The 18,350-nt window shown below is 52.2% G+C and overlaps 1 protein-coding gene across 2 annotated transcripts in view; it reads left to right on the forward strand.

Annotated features, from left to right (window-relative positions):
• The window catches only part of SLIT1 (slit homolog 1 (Drosophila)), a 198,246-nt gene that overhangs the window by 145,678 nt on the left and 34,218 nt on the right, over nucleotides 1-18,350 (forward strand). For both annotated transcript variants that reach the window (XM_011951197.1, XM_011951198.1), the window contains exons 14-23: nucleotides 2,187-2,350; nucleotides 3,179-3,202; nucleotides 3,341-3,485; nucleotides 4,108-4,182; nucleotides 4,377-4,520; nucleotides 7,795-7,938; nucleotides 8,236-8,402; nucleotides 11,166-11,298; nucleotides 13,572-13,640; nucleotides 17,089-17,160. In XM_011951197.1, the coding sequence (XP_011806587.1) occupies nucleotides 2,187-2,350; nucleotides 3,179-3,202; nucleotides 3,341-3,485; nucleotides 4,108-4,182; nucleotides 4,377-4,520; nucleotides 7,795-7,938; nucleotides 8,236-8,402; nucleotides 11,166-11,298; nucleotides 13,572-13,640; nucleotides 17,089-17,160 (1,137 nt within the window). The remainder of the gene's footprint in view (nucleotides 1-2,186; nucleotides 2,351-3,178; nucleotides 3,203-3,340; nucleotides 3,486-4,107; nucleotides 4,183-4,376; nucleotides 4,521-7,794; nucleotides 7,939-8,235; nucleotides 8,403-11,165; nucleotides 11,299-13,571; nucleotides 13,641-17,088; nucleotides 17,161-18,350) is intronic.

Here is an 18,350-nt window from a genome sequence, read left to right on the forward strand (position 1 = left end):
TTTATGAGATGGTTTTTTTTTGCTTGTTGATTCTAGCCATCCTAGTGGGTGTGAAGTGGTATCTCATTGTGGTTTTAATTTGCATTTCCCTAATGACTAATGATTTTGAGCCTCTGCCTCCAAAGATTTTTAGCTGTGACTCCTTAATGCATATATCTAGAAAGACACTGAGAATTAGTCCTCTCTTCCTTTCCTTCCGCTGCCAAAACTGTTCACAGAGGCAGCTGCATGGCCACATATGTAGCACATTTTTGGGTGTTCCTTTAACACGATTATTTTTTCCCAAACGGATTTTTTTTCTTCCTCCTGAGTGTTTTCCCTTTCCAGCTTCCTGCCCTTTGAAACTGTTAAAAATTCTAATTTGTATAAAATACTAAAGTTTACACAGAAGCCACCTGTCTCTCTGTGGGTGGTTCGAGTTTTATAGGTTGTTTCTGGCACAGCCTGTTTTTAGGAAGGGGATATTCTACGCCACACACCTTGAGTATTTTAATACATGCCTAAACAACACAATTAGATTGACTTTACACTATTTTCTGCCAAGATGGTAATAAAGGGAAGCAAGTGGTTCAGGCAGGGGCTGGGGCACTAAGTCACAGGCAGATGTGGATGGGCAGCTGGGGAGGAGTCGTAAGCAGTCCTTAAATCCTGGTATGTTTTAAATTAGCTACAAACTCTGCCTCCAGGATATCAGCAAACACATCCTGTCTGTGGAAACTGAAAGTTTAATAGGGGAAATAAATGTTGAGCTTGATGCAGAAGAGGTAGGAGGGGCCTGGTCCACCTAGTGGAGCTGAGAGGAGCAAGAACTCAGGCTGGAAATAGGGAAGGACATTGCAAAGGAGAGGTGACAGGGACCCAGTTCCCAACCGGGGGCCGGAGGGCAGAGCCCAGGAGGTGATGGACAGCAGAGAGCACCGCCAAGGTCTGAGCTGAGCTGGGCACAGACCCTGGGCAAGGGTTTACTCTTCTGCTTGGAGCGTTCTGCAGCCCCTTGCAGGGGCCTGGGCTGAGACCAGTAAGTCAGATGGCCTGAACTGATGGCACTTAGATGGAGGAAAAGTGGCATGGCAGGGCAAGTCCCTTTGAGTTGGCCCGCTGCTCTGTCTCCCCTTACTTCATTTTCTTTTTCTTTTTCTTTTTTTTTTTTTTTTAATTTGAGACGGAGTTTCGCTCTTGTTGCCCAGGCTGGAGCGCAGTGGCGCAATCTCAGCTCACCGCAACCTCTGCCTCCCGGGTTCAAGCGATTGTCCAGAGCCAGGACAGGTGTAGGAACACTCTTCCCAGGCTGCCTCGGTTTGGACAGCCATGAGCAGGGCATGCCCAGTGCTGTGGTGGCTCAGCGGTGGCTGGTCTGAACCCACTGTTTGTCAGAGCCCGCCCGTGGGCATGCCAGCATGGGGTTGCACACATCACGGCCATCTGCTCCCTGCTACCATCCCCAGGTTTATCCTGTTGACAACACAGGCAGCCTGTAAGAGAATCTGAGTGATTCCCCAGGAGAGGGCTGCTCACTCATGGTTTCTGAATTTTCTTTGTGTTGAGAGACAGCTGTAAAATGGTCAAGGAGAGGTCACTCCTGTGGTCTGGGGTGGGGATGGTAACTCCCTGTAAAGTCCAGGGACTCCAGCAGGCCTTGCCACCCTGGCCCCAGCACTCTCTATAGGAGACAGGCTGCTACCTGAGTCTGAAGGAAAGGGGACAAACCAGGGCCCATGGCCACTGGGGAGGGTCAGAGGCTGTGGCCTGGGCACCTGCAGTCCTAGGTTTTGTTACCTTCTCTGGGCCTTGGCTTCCTTGCCTGTGAAAGGCCAGGGGTGCTCTGGCCAGTCTCTGGGTCCTTCCTGTCTCCGCTCATGCTCGTGAAATGTCGCAGAGCAGAGGGAGGGAAAGGTGAGTGGAAAGAGAGGGGGCAGAATGAGGCTTGATGGGGAGTAGGACAGGGACAGCAGGAAGCTCCGGGTGGCAGAGACTTTTCCCCTGTAGTGCGCTGGCAGGACCTCTCCAGAGCTGGTGGGCTGCACCCTGGCGTTCACCCCACTCTCCCTTTCCTGCTGTGGCCAACCCTAGGCTCCAGGCCACAGGCAGCCTCCTTGGCCCCAGACACAACAAGGCCCTGTCCAGGTGGGGGTCAGCGTGGGTTTGCAGCCCTTGTTTCTCATAGCTGATCTGCCTGCTTTGGACAGGCACCTGGCCCAGAACCCTTTCATTTGCGACTGTAACCTCAAGTGGCTGGCAGACTTCCTGCGCACCAATCCCATCGAGACAAGTGGGGCCCGCTGTGCCAGTCCCCGGCGCCTCTCCAACAAACGCATCGGGCAGATCAAGAGCAAGAAGTTCCGGTGCTCAGGTACCTGCCTGCCTGCCCACCTGCCTACCTGTCCACCTGCATACCTGCCCGCCTGCCCACCTGTTCACCTACCTGCCTCCCTACCAGCCTGCCTGCCTACCTGTCTGCTTGTCTGTCTGTCTTCAGCCTGCTCAGGGACCCCCTGATGTTTCCTGGATGGCTTCCACAAAGGTGTCTTTCATGACTGTGAATCTAGGCTGGAGGGTGTGGGCCCAAAATTCTAGACTTGATCTGAAAGGTAGTTCAGTCTCACCTCGTTTTATTGAGGCCTAGGGAAGAAGCAAGGCTTGCTGAAGGTCCCAGAGGGAGGCCTCAGGTTCCTCCACTTTCAGCCAGTTCTCTCTTATGCCTTTGTTGTCAAGTCTTTTAAGACACTCAGGAGGCCTGGGAACCCTCCTTGGTGAGCTAGGAGCCTCCTCCAGGCTTTGGGATGCAGAAACAGCCTTAGCAATTGTAGTCCACATGGCATCTGGCTGGGGACAGTGTGGGGCAGTTTCTGAGCCTAGATCCTAGTCAAGGACCTGACGCCACCTGTACCCCATCCCCACCTGTAAAGTTAGCAGTCCCCACCGTGTGCCATTGCAAGTGGGAGCTCGATGGTTTTGGCACTCCTTGCAAGAGGTTTAATTGGATGCGACACCCCCAGCGTCAGCCTGGGCAAGGAACATGCGTGCTCTGTAGCTCACCCTTCTGCACACAGGGACTGGGCACATGGGCTCCTCAGCCCTGTCTAGGGTGCCTTCAGCTGAGCAGTGGGGCTGGGGCCTGGGCTGTTGCTACAGGTCCTGGCTGATTCCTGCATTGTGGTATTTCTGCTTCTCTCCCCAGCCAAAGAGCAGTACTTCATTCCAGGTAAGAGAGTGGGGGGGACCAAGGCCAGCCTGGTGGGAATGGTGGCAGTGGGTGGGCAGGCTGGGGGCCTTGGTTGACACAGACTGCTGGGAGCCTGCCCTGGGCCCCTCAGCCCCTGCCCCCACCCTCTCATGGCAGGCACAGAGGATTACCAGCTGAACAGCGAGTGCAACAGTGACGTGATCTGTCCCCACAAGTGCCGCTGTGAGGCCAGCGTGGTGGAGTGCTCCAGCCTGAAGCTCACCAAGATCCCTGAGCGCATCCCCCAGTCCACGGCCGAACTGTGAGGGTCCCCGCCTCCACCAGCCCTCCCCTGTCTCTAGCTACCACTAACCCTCCTTGGCCTACTCCAGGATTTTCTTGGTCCAGCCCTGTCTGGGGCTGAACCACTGGAGCCTTTGGCTCAGGACATGCCAGCTGCTGGCTTGGGCAGGAAGAAACCTCACCCCTGCTGCCCTCTGCTTCATTCACAGCCCCCCTCACCCCTCAAAAGCAGATGCCAGTCTCTGGCACTCAGGGCAGGTCACCAGCCTGAGTCAGGGATGGCTTTTCTCAACGATGCGCTTGTCTTCTTCTGGGGGCATGATTCCAAAACCCTTTGTTATTTTTATTCCTCTATCTAAAAATACGAATTTGTGTACACATACGTCTATGTGCATAGATGCCTGCAAGCATCTGTCATTTACGTCTGTAAATTTTTCATGGCATTTTTAATGTTAAAAATATCCCCATTCATATCCTCTCCTGGTACTAGGCCCAGCCTTCCTTTCAATAGGATCAGTTTGCTTTGCCAGATAAATTCTTCCGGGAGTCTTCTCTGTTTGAGTCCCAAATATTCTCAGTTTGAAAGGGATTTGAAATGTCTGTCATTTGTGAACGTGCAAGTTCATTCTTGCCTCTTACAGGCGATTGAATAACAATGAGATTTCCATCCTGGAGGCCACTGGGATATTTAAAAAACTTACACATCTGAAGAAAATGTGAGTTACCCATTGGCGAGAAGGCGTCTGTTGGGCTGCTGGCCGGGGATGGAGAAGGGAAATGCCAAGGTGGGGGCAGCTCCCACTGTGGGGGCCAGGGCTGTGTGCATGGGGGTGTTGCCTGCAGGAAGGGAGGGGCCTGAGCTCCTGGGTGCTGGCCACGTGTAATCCTCCCCCCCCACCTCTTCTCCCAGCAACCTGAGCAACAATAAAGTGTCAGAAATTGAAGATGGGGCCTTCGAGGGCGCAGCCTCTGTGAGCGAGCTGCACCTGACTGCCAACCAGCTGGAGTCCATCCGGAGCGGCATGTTCCGGGGTCTGGATGGCTTGAGGACCCTGTGAGTGTGCAGGGCTGGGGAGCAGGGTGGGCCAGCTGCAGGAGGTAGGTGAAGCCAAGGGAAAGGAAGAGAGAGGCTGGAGGGGCCCCTCCCCTGGGCCCAGCTTGCAGGCGGATGAGGAGAACTGAGGATCCTGACCATGTTGGGACAGGTAATCAAGTGTTGGTGACTCTATGGTGAGGCCTGTTCTCTTGTACCCTGGGGCATGGGGCCGATGCCTGGTTGGCATCAAGGGATGGAGACATGTGGGCCCTCCTAGAGGTCCCTTCCCATTGCCCTCTGGTCAGGCTACAAGAGCACAGCATGAGTTCAGGAGTGGCTGGCACTACCGCAGGCAGGAGGGGCTGGATGACCTTGCCAGGGTGACTTAGTGGGTGTAGATGGGGGAGCAGCAATGTTGCACTGCCCCTGAGATGCTGGGATCCCATAACCCCCAGCCCAGCCTGAGCTGACCAAAATCTGGAGCTCAGTGGGATCCTGGGGTCACCTACTCCTCCATGATGCAGGACCCCCCCCTCCATCTGCCCCAGCAGAGCTGGCTCTTCAGATGATCCTGTGGGTGTGCAGCGTGTCCCATAGACAGGGCGGATCTCCCACAGAGATGGAAATGTTTCATCGGATCTCCCACAGAGATGGAAATGTTTCATGTCTACGCTGTCCAGACCAGCCACCTCATGTGGCTGTGGAGCAGTTCAAATATGGCTAGTGCTACTGAGGCACGGAATTTTGAATTTCATTTTATTTTAATGCATTTAAATCTAAATAGCTACATGTGGCTAGTGGCTACCATATTGGACACCACAGCTCTAGGAAGCCACTTGCCCGGGTGTAAGTCCCAAATCTGCAGCAGGATATTTGTCTCTGAGCATGTATCATGGAAATCTTAGAAGTAGATGAATGTGTGACGGGACTCCCTGTGGATTTTTGTTCCTTTATTTTACAAAAAGCAAATTTTATTATGCACTATGTTTTGCAGCTTGCTGTTTTCACCTGTGAATATAGCTTTGCCATCTTTCCAGGCTGTTCCTACAGGCTGCCTCATTTTTCTTTAAGCTTACCTAGTATTCCTTAAATGTGGGCATGGGGGCTGTCCAGTCAGCTGCATTCTTTCCAAGGAAAATAGGACAGAGGAGAAGAGAAGGGCCCATACTCCATCACTATCCAGAAATGGCCACTGTTAATTGTTGGTATAAACAACTGTCTTTCCAGTCTTTTACGTATCTCTAAACCTGCATATGCATACATGTGCACACACATACATACATGCATACATGCATGCATACAGAAATATTCTAATGGAATAGTACATTTTATTTAGTAACCTGCTTTTTCGTTAAACTTAATATGAGTACTATTACATATTAAAATTTTTTTCCATTCTACATTTAATTCTTAATACAAAAAAAGTATTCCGCATCAATTTGAACGACTAGGTATTATATAATTATTGGCAAAGTAGGCTGTTTCTATTTTGTTTTTTATAAGCCATGTTGTATTGATACCTGCCTTAGTGAGTTCAGGCTGCTATAACAAAGCGCCACAGATGGGAGTTTTATAGACAACAGAAGTTCTAGAGGCTGGAAGTCTGAGACCAGGGTGCCAGCATGGACGGGTTCTGGTGAGGGCCCTCTTCTGCGTTGCAGACTTCTGACTTCTCATTGTGTCCTCACATGGTAGAAAGAGGGCAAGAGAGCTCTCTGGGATCTCCTTGATAAGGGCACTGACTCCATTCATGAGGGCTCCACCCTTATGACCTCATCACCTCCCAAAGACCCCCCATCCTAATCCCATCACATTGGGGATTAGGACTTCAACATAGGGATTGGGGGGGAACACATTCATTCTGTGACAATATCTTTATTGTGAAGTTCATGGATAATGCATGATGATACTCTTGTTAGGAATTCCTAAAGATGGAGTAGTCCGGTGAAAACATGAAGTGTTTTAGGGATTTTGATACATCTCACCAAATGCACTTCCAGGGGGGTACAAAGGCATCTCCTGCCAGTGTGTGGAAGTGCCCAGTGACTCAGACTGTCACAGATCCTGAATGTCATTATTATTATTATAATATTTTTCATTCTTTTTCAATTTGGCAGGCAAAAAATCAATATTGCTTAAATGTCTTTGATTAGTAGTAACATTGAACATTTTTGTGAATGTTGGTAAACCATTTTAATTTCTTTTGTGAGTTGGCTATTCTGTGTTGGCTTGGTTTTTGTTTTTACTTTTGGTTGGGGAGTGAAATTGAGCTGGGTTTTTGTTGTTATTGTTGTTGTTGTTTAGGGAGACAGGGTCTCGCTCTGTTTCCCAGGCAGCTGGGGTGCAGTAGTGCCATCATAGCTTACTGTAACCTTGAACTCCTGGGCTCAAGAGATCCTCCCGCCTCAACCTCCCAAGCAGCTGGGACTACAAGTGCACACCACCATGCCTGGCTAAGTTTTACATTTTTTTTGTAGAGAGAAGGTCTCACTATATTGCCCAGGCTGATCTCAAACTCCTGGTTTCAAGTAATCCTTGGCCTCCCAAAGTGCTGGTTTTACAGGCATGAGCCACTGCATCAGGCTTGGGCTGGGTGTTTGAAGATGAGCAGCAGTTTCCCCAGATGTAGATGAGGAAAAAGAGTATTCTAGAGAACTGTCACAGCGGTGTAGCAGGCTGAGGGCTGGACCATCTCTGGGGAGGCAGGCAGGTGCCAGGGCTAAGATGGTCTGGGTCTGGATGGACATGGTCTCAGATCAGAGTAAGGGGCTGAGATGGTCCAGGTCTGGGTGGACATGGTCTCAGATCAGAGTAAGGGGCTGAGATGGTCCGGGTCTGGGTGGACACGGTCTCAGATCGAGTAAGGAGTTTGAGCATGACTCTGTGGGCAGTTTGGAGGCCGTTAGTGGACTTGAAGCTGGAGAGAGATATGATGGATTAGGTTTTAGGAAGTCTCCTGGGCACTGATATGGAGCGTGGCCTAAAGACGGGCAGGAACTCTGGTCACCCAGGGCATGGAGGCGAGGCCAGCATGGGGGCCGGGACAATGGCAGCGAGAGAGGGAGACAGAGCCTCGAGGCTTCTCAGAGGCAGGGAGGGTGTCTGGAGTGGGCACAGGTGTGTAGAACTCGCCTCACCTGACCGGGGCCTGACTGGCGTGGGTTCCTGGCTCTGCGGCTCGGGGTCTGTGGAGGAGAGCTGTGAACGAGCCACGGTGGCTGAAGCTGCGTGGCCCAGGTGGATGGCTGGCAGGCCTGCAAGGGCCCCCTTCCCCTCCCCCGCTCCTCCCCAGGATGCTGCGGAACAACCGCATCAGCTGCATCCACAACGACAGCTTCACGGGCCTGCGCAACGTCCGGCTCCTGTCGCTCTACGACAACCAGATCACCACCGTGTCCCCAGGGGCCTTCGACACCCTCCAGTCCCTCTCCACGCTGTGAGTCCTGCCTTCAGGACAGGCGGGCGGGGGCTCTGGAAGCAACTGTCCCAAGGGCGTGGTCCTCTCGGGCAGCCCCTTTGAAAGCGCTCATCCCGGGGGTGCTGGGTCTTCGTGGTTTGCTGAAATGTGGGTTCCACATTTCGAGGTCTCCCTCTGGTCCTGAGAGCCAGTCCTCTTGGTGACGGGTGGTGGTCTGGGAGACAGTGCCGTGCGGCCATGGTGGACAAGAGGGGTTTGCTGGGACCACTGAGAGGGGCCGAGTGTCTCCATGGCCGCCTGGCCTGCCTCTTCCAGGAACCTCCTGGCCAACCCTTTCAACTGCAACTGCCAGCTGGCCTGGCTGGGGGGCTGGCTACGGAAGCGCAAGATCGTGACGGGGAACCCGCGATGCCAGAACCCTGACTTCTTGCGGCAGATTCCCCTGCAGGACGTGGCCTTCCCTGACTTTAGGTGTGAGGAAGGTAATTCGTGGCCCCTGGTGGCGAGGGAGAGGGAGCCCTGGGTCCAGCCAGTGGGGTGGGGCAGGTTAGGAAGATGGGGGTGGACAGGCAGCACCCCTTGGCATGCCCTTGAGGGGAGAGGTTTGGTGGGGAGGGGAGGCCCTGTTTTCAGGAGAGGCGAGGAGACGCCCCTGCCTGGTGGTGTCTTTGTGTGGTTATAAGAGTAATAAAGTTCCTATCCTTAAAAAATGGGAAAATACGGATAAAAGAAGGAAATAAACTTTACCTCTTATCCTATCGCTCAGAGAAAACAGTTCCTGTTTTAGTGTAGTTTCTTTCTGTAATTTTGGTGAACTCAGACCTGCCTTTTGACTGTCCCTAAGTGCTCTAGACTCATGGGGTCACCTTATCTTAATATGCAATGGAACCCTTTTAAATCCCCCTCCCCTGTATGTAGGAAACCCTAGTCACTCTGCTCCAATGCCCTGTTTCCTGGGACTTCTCAGGGTAGCCCCATCCCTCATTTTATCCCCACAGCACCAAGCACAGGTCGTCACTGTAGGAAGCAGATTTTTCTCAGTGCAGCCATCCTGTCCTTAGCATCTCTCAGCACCCTGCCGCAGGGAATTTCTCCCTGGCTGACCTCAGCTTCCAGCTCCCTTCTCCGCTTCTGGGTGCTAAGTTGCCTCCCTTCTCCCTGGTCTCTCCCTTTCTTGCCCTCTACCCCCCGCCCCCAGTAGCCTACTCCGGTGGCAGCTCCACCCTCAGCTGGCCGGGCCAGGCCACGTGGCAGTGGGGAGCTTTGACTTTCACCCCAAGAAACACCATCAGGGTATTTTTCTAAACAAAAGTAATGAATTTTCTAAGAATACTTTTGCTTCTGACTTCTAAAATTAAAAAAAGACTCTGTACTATTTACATATATCTTTTATTAATTCATACAATAATAGCTTGCAAGTCTTTTTACAAAATTCTGATTTGTTTAAAACCTAACTATGTATTTGGGGCATTTTCTCATGCCATTAACTATCCTTTGGAAGCATTATTTTTTCCAAGATACAGTTTCCTTTTATCATTCTTATTACAAAAGAAATGCATCCTCATTCCTTAAAAACAACAACAACCAAGGACAACCAGAAGGAGGATTAAAAAAAGTTACTGACAGGCCAGGTTCGGAGGCTCATGCCTGTAATTCCAGCACTTTGGGAGGCTGAGGTGGGCAGATCCCTGAGGTCAGGAGTTCAAGACCAGCTTGGCCAACATGGTGAAACCCTCTCTCTACTAAAACTACAAAAATTAGCCAGGCATGGTGGCGCATGCCTGTAGTCCCAGCTACTTGGGAGGCTGAGGCAGGTGAATCTTTAGAATTCGGGAGGTGGAGGCTGCAGTGAGCTGATATTGTGCCGTTGCATTCCAGCCTGGGCAACAGAATAAGAATCTGTCTCAAAAAAAAAAAAAAAAAAAAAATTACTGATGTGCCCACTACCCCCCCAACCCCCATGCCCCATCTCTGGATAACTCCTGTCAACATTTGCTATGTGGCTTTCCAGATCTTTGCTGTGTGCTCACGTGCACGAGTGTGGCACACAAAGGATCTTGCAGGGCCACCTGTGAAAACCGTTATCTGGAAGGCGTCACAATTGATGTAAGCAGCCCCTGCTGCTGGGCATTCAGACAACCTCCCCAGTCCCACTCCAATGCATCGTGCTGCCAGGAGCACCCTTCTAGATGCTCCCTACATATATATTCCACTCCCCACTAGAACAGCTTCCTAGAGGTGAAAGGATGTGAATATTTCTAAGATGTTGCTGCTGAGAACCTGGTGGCCAATGGAGCAGGTTCTGGAGGCAGGCTGCTTGCTCCAGGCTGGGGCAAGTTTCTGAACCACTCTGTCCTTAGTTTCCTCATTGCTCCAATGGGCTGATAGTAACACATTCACTAGAGAGCTGTTCTGAGGACTCAGTGACTTCACCCTTATCATGTGGGGCCTGCATAACTGATGGTCACTGTCACCGGGGAGCATGTGCTACCAGCATCCCAGTGTCCTCAAGAACTCTGACCGTGGTGATATTATCATCTCTCGGACACCCAATCAGCAGAAAGGAGGGCACAGATTTATTGAATAGATGAATGAATCAATGAAGGGATGGTGTGGTATTGAGGGCTCAGATTTTGCTTCAGCCAGACCTGGGCTCAGACTCTGCATTGCCTTGGACCAACTTTATGAGTCAAGCAAGTTGCCGAACGTCTCCAGAGCTCAGTAAAATGGAAATTCATCCACTTGTTCATTCATTCACTCAACTCATGTGTTTTGAGGGCTGCTGCGTGCCAGGCACTGCACTAGGCACTGGGCTCTATCAATGAAAAAAGAGGAGAAAAGAGGCCTAGGTCTCCGTCCTCCTCGTGCCTGCATTCTAGGGGCAAGGCTGCACCCCTGACTGCACTGTTGAGACAATGTTGATCCGGTGCCCGGAGTAGCAGGCACTCCAGTGATGGGATGGTGTGCGAGCCATCCTCCTGCCCTACTTTGACCAGGTCCACTTTGAGTTTGAGGAGAAAGAGATCAACTCAAGACCTATTTTAACCTCAAAACTGCTCTGGGGGCCTCAGTCCTAGTGGTGGTGGTGGCCTGGGGGCAGGTGTGATGCAGAGACTGGCTGATGGCAAAGGTAGTGTCAGAGGGATCTTCTGTTCTGAGAGACCCCAGAGCATGGCCCTGACTATAGGAGGCCCTACAGCGGCTCGTCCCCTTTCCTGACAGGGACTTTGTGCCTTCTTCCCTAGGCCAGGAGGAGGGGGGCTGCCTGCCCCGCCCGCAGTGCCCACAGGAGTGTGCCTGCCTGGACACCGTGGTCCGATGCAGCAACAAGCACCTGCGGGCCCTGCCCAAGGGCATTCCCAAGAATGTCACAGAACTGTGAGTAGCTCAAGGCCTTGTCCCCTTCAGGGGGGTCCACCGGACGGGGACAGTGGGGACATTTCCTGAGGGGCTGGGGCCTGGCAGTGGGAGGAGGAGGTGACCAAGGGCAGGCATTAGCTGACTAGGAGCTGGAGTTTGGGCTTTGCAGAAAACACTGCCTCCAGGAAGGCTTTGAGCTTCTCTTTGATTCCCCCGTGCGGTCACCTGGTACCACATGGCAGCGAATGCTTCCTCCCTTTAAGCTCTGCCTTTAAAATAAGGAAAACATTGCTTTCCCACCTATCATTGTCTCACGCTCCTGTGTCATGAAGACTTACAAATGTGATTTTCGTACCAGCAGTGTAATGTTCTTCACAGGAATCTGCTATGATCCAGATAACAAACCCCCTTTTGTTGCATATTTAAGTTGTTTCCAATTTTTTTTACTGTCATAAATAGAACCAGTGCTAACACCCCTTCACTGAAATCGCCAAAGAGTGGTGCGTTTTTAGGACTCTTGCTGCCTTTTGCCTGATGGTCTTCCAAGAAAATCTGTTTCCTTTGCACTCCCATTGACAATGTGAGAAGGTGGCCTTCTTGCTTCCCTGGGTCAGCACTGAGTATGGTGGTGCTGAAATCCTGGCTGAGTGGTATTTGGTATCTGAGCGCACGTGGAGGATTGGACATAGGTGCATTTGACAAACAGGGATGGAGATCTGGGACCTCTTCAGCAGACACCTCCCGATGAAAGGCTCTGGCCAGGTCCTGACCTCTGACCTCTTCCTGTGCCCTGGGGTCGATCCCTCCAGGCCTCCAAAGCTGAGCTTTTCCCCCCCACTCCCGCCACCAGTGATGAAGCTTTCATTTGTTGTTTCTTGAATTACCAGCAAGGCTGGCCTTTTCTTCACAAGCACATCAACCACTATGGGCCTTTTCCTGGGCCCGGCCTGCCCCATCTTCACCCTGTTTTCTACTGCAGAGTTAGTGTCCTACAGACCTCATGAGTCCTTGTTTTCTCCTTGGAGCCTCCCAGCAGCCCTGAGAATAATGGGATGGGTGGGGTAGCCTACTTTCTTTGCCTGAAGATGATGAAGTTCAGAGCTTGCGAAAATCTTTTAACTTCTCTAAACCTCAATTTTGTCATCTGTGAAATGGGACTACTTGGGTATATGGACAAGCGCTGCTTCGAGGATTAAATGAGATGGGTGGGAAGTGGGTATATGGACAAGGGCTGCTTCGAGGATTAAATGAGATGGGTGGGAAGTCAGTTTGTATGATGCAGAGCGAGGGGTAAGGATGAGCACAGCCCTGCTTTTGCTCCTCTCTGGGGCTTTTGGGAAGTGGGGGAGAGCTGTCCTGCAGGCTGTAGTTATTGGGGGTACGGGGGGTTCCTGTGCTGGAGTCCAGCTTGGCTCAGCACCTGGCATTGGGCCACTCCTTAGCAACCTTCAGGCTGGAGGCATGAATGGTCAAGGATGAAGGGAAGAGGGGGAGGTTCAGAGCATCTTGAATCCCAAGCTCTATCCTGTAGAAATGGGAACCTTGGGAATCTTAGGGCTTAGGAGGATTTTGGTGGGCTTGGTTTTAAGGACAGTGACTTGGATAGCAGTGAGTAGAGTGGAGGCCAGAAGTGAGGTCCAAGGTGCAGAGAACAGACAGAAGAGACTGCAACAGGAGCCCGGGCATGGGTGGTGGTGTACAGTCGGTGGGTGGCATGACAGTGCAATGAAAGGAAGCCGTGAGAGAGCCACGGTGGCACTGGCTGCAGAGCGAGGTGGAGAAGTGACATCAGGGCACAGAGCCTGGAAGGCAGGAAGGCAGAGGGGTGCTGATGGAATGAGGGAAACTGATTGGGCAGTCTGGCTGTGAATCAGCTTCATAGCCCATGCCAGCAGGTGGAGAGGGGGCCCTGGGAGCTGGCAGGGCCCAGTAATATGCATTTCAGAAATATTTGGCCAGGAAAAGAGCAGAGCAGGGAGGGGAAGGTAGGGGCTCAGGGAGTGTCCATGGACAAGGAGGAAGCTGGGAGGGTGAGAAGGGAAGTGAGAAGGGAACCAAGAGAGGCCATGTGACTCTTGGCTTTTTACCAAGTCCTTTGGGTGGCACCTTCCCAAATGGCTTCAACGATGTACATATTTTCCTCTCCTATAAGCAATTCTGGGCACATCGTGTGGCCTATGTGGAGGAGAGGAAATGAGAGAGAAGTCCCTGGCTGCAGGGAAGGCTGTCCCCAGCGTGGGGCATCACCAGAGGTGGAGATGGGCACTAACACCGCTGCGTTCTCTCTGCAGCTATTTGGACGGGAACCAGTTCACGCTGGTTCCAGGACAGCTGTCTACCTTCAAGTACCTGCAGCTCGTGTAAGTATCCAGGCCGCTTGAGGACAGGAGGGCCTTTGGCATCTAACCATCAGGACTCTGGCTTTCCTGGAATTTCCTACAGACCTCACTTCTGGGCAGATTCTGCTTTTTTCCTTTCCCCGCTCCACTCTGGAAACAGCTGTGCCTAGAGCTGTTTTGCCACCTAGTGGCCATCATTGGCAATTACATAGTTCCAGGCCCTGTTGGGTTGGACCTGCCTCCTCCTCCTGCCCAGGCCATCTCCCAAAGCTCTCTTGAGGCTGGTGGTGACTGTTAAGAGGGGTTATCCTGGCCGGGTGCTGTGGCTCACGCCTGTAATCCCAGCACTTTGGGAGGCCGAGGCAGGCGGATAACCTCTCGAACTCACGTTGGAGTTCAAGACCAGCCTGACCAACATGGAGAAACCCAATCTTTACTAAAAATACAAAATTGGCCAGGCACGGTGGCACATGCCTGTAATCCCAGCTACTTGGGAGGCTGAGGCAGGAGAACAGCTTGAACCCGGAAGGTGGAGGTTGCAGTGAGCCGACATTGCGCCATTGCACTCAGCCTGGGCAACAAGAGCGCAACTCCGTCACACACACACACACACACACACACACACACAAAAGGAGGGGTTATTCTTGCAAGGTTAGGATCCAGGAGAAGCGGAGGGTGATGGAAGGCTTCTCGGTCCAGCTAAGCTCTCAAACCAAGTATGAACTATGGCAGCTACAAATACATACCTGTAACTAAGTTTTTCTTTAGGCTACACCTCTGCTTTTCTGTTATTTCCACCTTTGACCCTTTCTACTCCATGGAAATATACAAAATAAGCCTCAGGATAATAAGTTCAGCCCCTTTTAGTTTTCTAACCCACTTAACTCCTCACTTCAATTGTCCTTATCTGCTCCTTGGCCATTCTACCAAAAAGAAGTCCAGAGAACATTCCATCTTAGTGTAGTTTGGAGCAGTGCCACTCCAAGTGCAATCTACAGGCCCATCAGTCCCAGAACTGTTTGTAATGGGTTTGTAATTAGATAAGGTGCTTACACCAGAATCTAAATCAATGTATTGATTCCTTCATTGAGAAAGTCTTGCTATTGAAACAATGTTCGCTAAAGTAAGCTATGTGTGGTGACCGGATCGTGGCTCAAGTTTCTTTTCTCTTTCCTTTTTTTTTTTTTTTTTGAGACGGAGTCTCGCTCTGTCGTCCAGGATGGAGTGCAGTGGCACGATCTCTGCTCACTGCAAGCTCCGCCTCCCGGGTTCACGCCATTCTCCTGCCTCAACCTCCTGAATAGCTGGGACTACAGGTGCCCGCCACCACACCAGGCTAATTTTTTGTATTTTTAGTAGAAATGGGGTTTCACCATGTTAGCCAGGATGGTCTCAATCTCCTGACCTCGTGATCCACCTGCCTCGGCCTCCCAAAGTGCTGAGATTACAGGCGTGAGCCACTGCACCCGGCCAAGGCCCAAGTTTCTTATTGTGGGTTGGTGAAATTTAGTTCAAGGACTGGCTACTTTGGGCGGCTCTGGCTTACAGGATTTTGAAACTCCAATTTATCTGTTTTTGCTTAATGACCTGGCCAATGTGTGTTGAACATTCCAATGGGAGGGGTGGAGAGGGGATGGAGTAGTGTGATTCAGTGGCTGGTGTCAGAGTGCTTTGAGCCGGTGAAACTGCCTCTTGGGGGCTGTGCCACCACCTCCTCATCACAGGGAACGACCACAAAGTGTGTTGAACATTCAGTAGAGCACTTACATATATCTCCAGACAGTGGAATGATTTGGAATTAGATTACAGGAACGTTCAGGAGGAGAAGATGAAGGCAGGGCACATCGTTGCATTTTCTAAATGTTTCCTGAGTGCATGAAGTGGGCAGATGTGAAGGCCCCGAAGTCATGGCCCCCTCTCCAGGCGGTCATGGTTTAGGGAGGACGCGGGGGAGGGGAGGGAGCACATAAGGGTTCCAACAGAGGTCAATGCCGATTAGGGCTGTGGCTCAAGGAGGATGTGATCAACTCAGGGAGGGGGCTGGTGGGGAGGGCATCTTGGAACACGAGTTCGAGTTCACTGGTGGGCAGAGGGAATAAGCTGTCTGGCGGCAGAGTGTAGTCTGCTCAGAGAACTTCAAGAAACTTAGGGAATCCTAAGCCTGGGAAGCCTTTGGGGCGGGAAGCAGAGGGGCGGGGGCAGGGACCAGACCCAGGAGCGCCAGGTGGCCAGCTAGAGGGCCTGGAGTCCACATGCTAGGCACGTGGGTACCACTGTGGGGTTTCAGTAAGTGGGGAAGTGGCTTCGTCAGCTTTGCGTCATAGAGAGATTGCTGTGGTGCCACCCTCATGGCAGGTGGATCAAAAGGGCAAAGCAGTGGGTGAGAGATGAGATCAGAATCCAGGCAGGAGCCCGAGAGAGAGGACGCTGGCTCAGGAGGAGGGCACGTCGTGAGAGGTGACCAGGGCCACCAGCCAGGGGCGGATCAGATGGGTGGGACGAGAGGGCGGACGTGTGGGCAGGCGGCGTTACGGAGCTGGAGCCTGGGGGACGGGGCGTGGTGGGGAGCACAAGATGTGGACGGAGTTTGAGTGTCTGTGGGCATCAGGGGGAGGAGTTCATGAGAGGACAGGCTGGGGCCACGGAAGGGGGGCGCTGCCAGCACAGGGGCATCCGCAAGGGCACCCAGATTGAACTAAAAGGGGCATAGATGGGGCTTAGCGATCCCCATGCCTCTGGGCTGGGTACGAAGGAAGCTTCTACCAGAGACTGAGGAGGCACAGCCAAAGGCCCCCGAAGATAGTCGGGAGTGGAGGAAAGCGGGTGGCGGGCGTTTTGAGAAGAGGAGAAGGGCGGTTAGTTGTGTCAGATGCCACAGGTGATGCGGAGAGGCCACGGCAGCATCCTGGGCTTGGGGCCGGTGGACCGGCTTTGAATCTGGCTCTGCCTCTGACCAGCTGGTGACCCTTCGAGAGTCACGGATCCCGCTGAGACTCTGGGTCTTTGTCAAACGGGGCTGCCCTCTCCCCCATAGGACTGCCTCGCAGGGAGGGCTTCTGAACCGGCCCGCCTAAGGTGCTGGCAGGAGAGAAAGGAGAGAGTGCTGGATCTGGTCGGGAGACCACCGACACCCTGGTGGGAGTGTTCCCATGGTGAAAAGGGGCAGAGCCAGGCTCTGCTTGCAGAGGGGTGGGGGTAGGGGTCAGGAAATGGAGGCGCCAAGCCTCCATATACCAAGTGTCGCTTATATTTGCCTGGTGTGTACCCGAGGGAGTTGAGGGAGCAGCGCAGGGCTGTAGCTAAGCAAGCGCTGTGACCCAAGGCTGTGCACCACCCGGGCTCCTCTCCACCCCTGGCCAACTTGGCTGGGGAATGGCCCTGGGCAGAGTGAGGGAGGGGAAGAAGCCCAGGAACGTGAGCCAGGGCTGAGTGAGTTCTTTCTCAACCATGATGCCTTTGCCTTTTCCAGGGACCTGAGCAACAACAAGATCAGCTCGTTAAGCAATTCCTCCTTCACCAACATGAGCCAGCTGACCACGCTGTGAGTCCCAACAGGGCTAGGGTGGGCGCCCCGGGGCCAGGGCTGTGAGTCATTCCCAAGGCCCAGCCTGTGCTGCGCGTGGCGCCCCAATCCCTCACCTACAGACGCCTTGCCCTCTGGAGAGGATGCGCGGCCCAAGAGCCTAAAAGACTTTCAAAAAACATCTTTCATTGTGAAATATAACATATGGTATATACAGAAAATGATAATGCAAAAAATAAATAGTGCAAAAAAAAGTACAGTTTCACAAATAATCATAAAGCTGGCACATATGTAGATACCAAGTCAAAAATTAGGGACACTCGGCCGGGCGCGGTGGCTCACGCCTATAATCCCAGCGCTTTGGGAGGCTGAGGCAGGTGAATCACTTGAGGTCAGGAATTTGAGACCACCCTGGCCAACACGGTGAAACCCCGTCTCTACCAAAAATACAAAAAGTAATCGGGCGTGGTGGCGGGTGCCTGTAGTCCCAGCTACTCGGGAGGCTGAGGCAGGAGAATCACATGAACCTGGGAGGCAGAGATTGCAGTGAGCCGAGATCATGCCATTGCACTCCAGCCTGGGTGACAGAGCGAGACTGTGTCTCAGGAAAAAAAAAAAATAGAACAGGCTAGCATCTTGTCCCTTTCTGATCCTTATTGCTCTCTCCTCCCCTACCCCGAGGCAGCTGCTGTCCTGACTAGATGAGGATCACTTCTTTTATTTTCTTTACAGCATTACCATCGACATATGCATTTCTAAATACTATAGTCTAATTTTGTCACTTTTTAACCTTGTCCAAGTGGAATCATATGGGCAATAGTCTTTTGTATCTGGCTTCTCTTGCTTAGCATTGTCCGTGGGATCCATTCATGCCACCGTGGCAGCTGTGGTCTGTTCGCTCTCATTGCTAGCTAGTGTTCCTTCGGAGGAGGACCACATTTTCCTCATCCATTCTAGTCGTGGTGGATTTGGGGGTTGCTTCCAGTTTGGATCGTTGTGAGCGGTGACCCTCTGAACATTTTTTGTGGCCATATTCTAAGATATTTAAATGCTGGCTTTAATTATATTCCAAGCAATTGATCAGAACATATTACCAAGTGTCCCTTATATTTGCGTGGTGTGTAAAAGTATCTCATTCACCTTCCCCACACCTCATTTACGGGTAGAACGGTAGAGCCAGTGCCCAAAAAAGGAAGGGGCCCTGACCC

Source organism: Colobus angolensis, unplaced genomic scaffold (assembly GCF_000951035.1).
Source record: "Colobus angolensis palliatus isolate OR3802 unplaced genomic scaffold, Cang.pa_1.0 Scaffold316, whole genome shotgun sequence".
In the NCBI taxonomy this organism is placed as follows: domain Eukaryota; kingdom Metazoa; phylum Chordata; class Mammalia; order Primates; family Cercopithecidae; genus Colobus; species Colobus angolensis.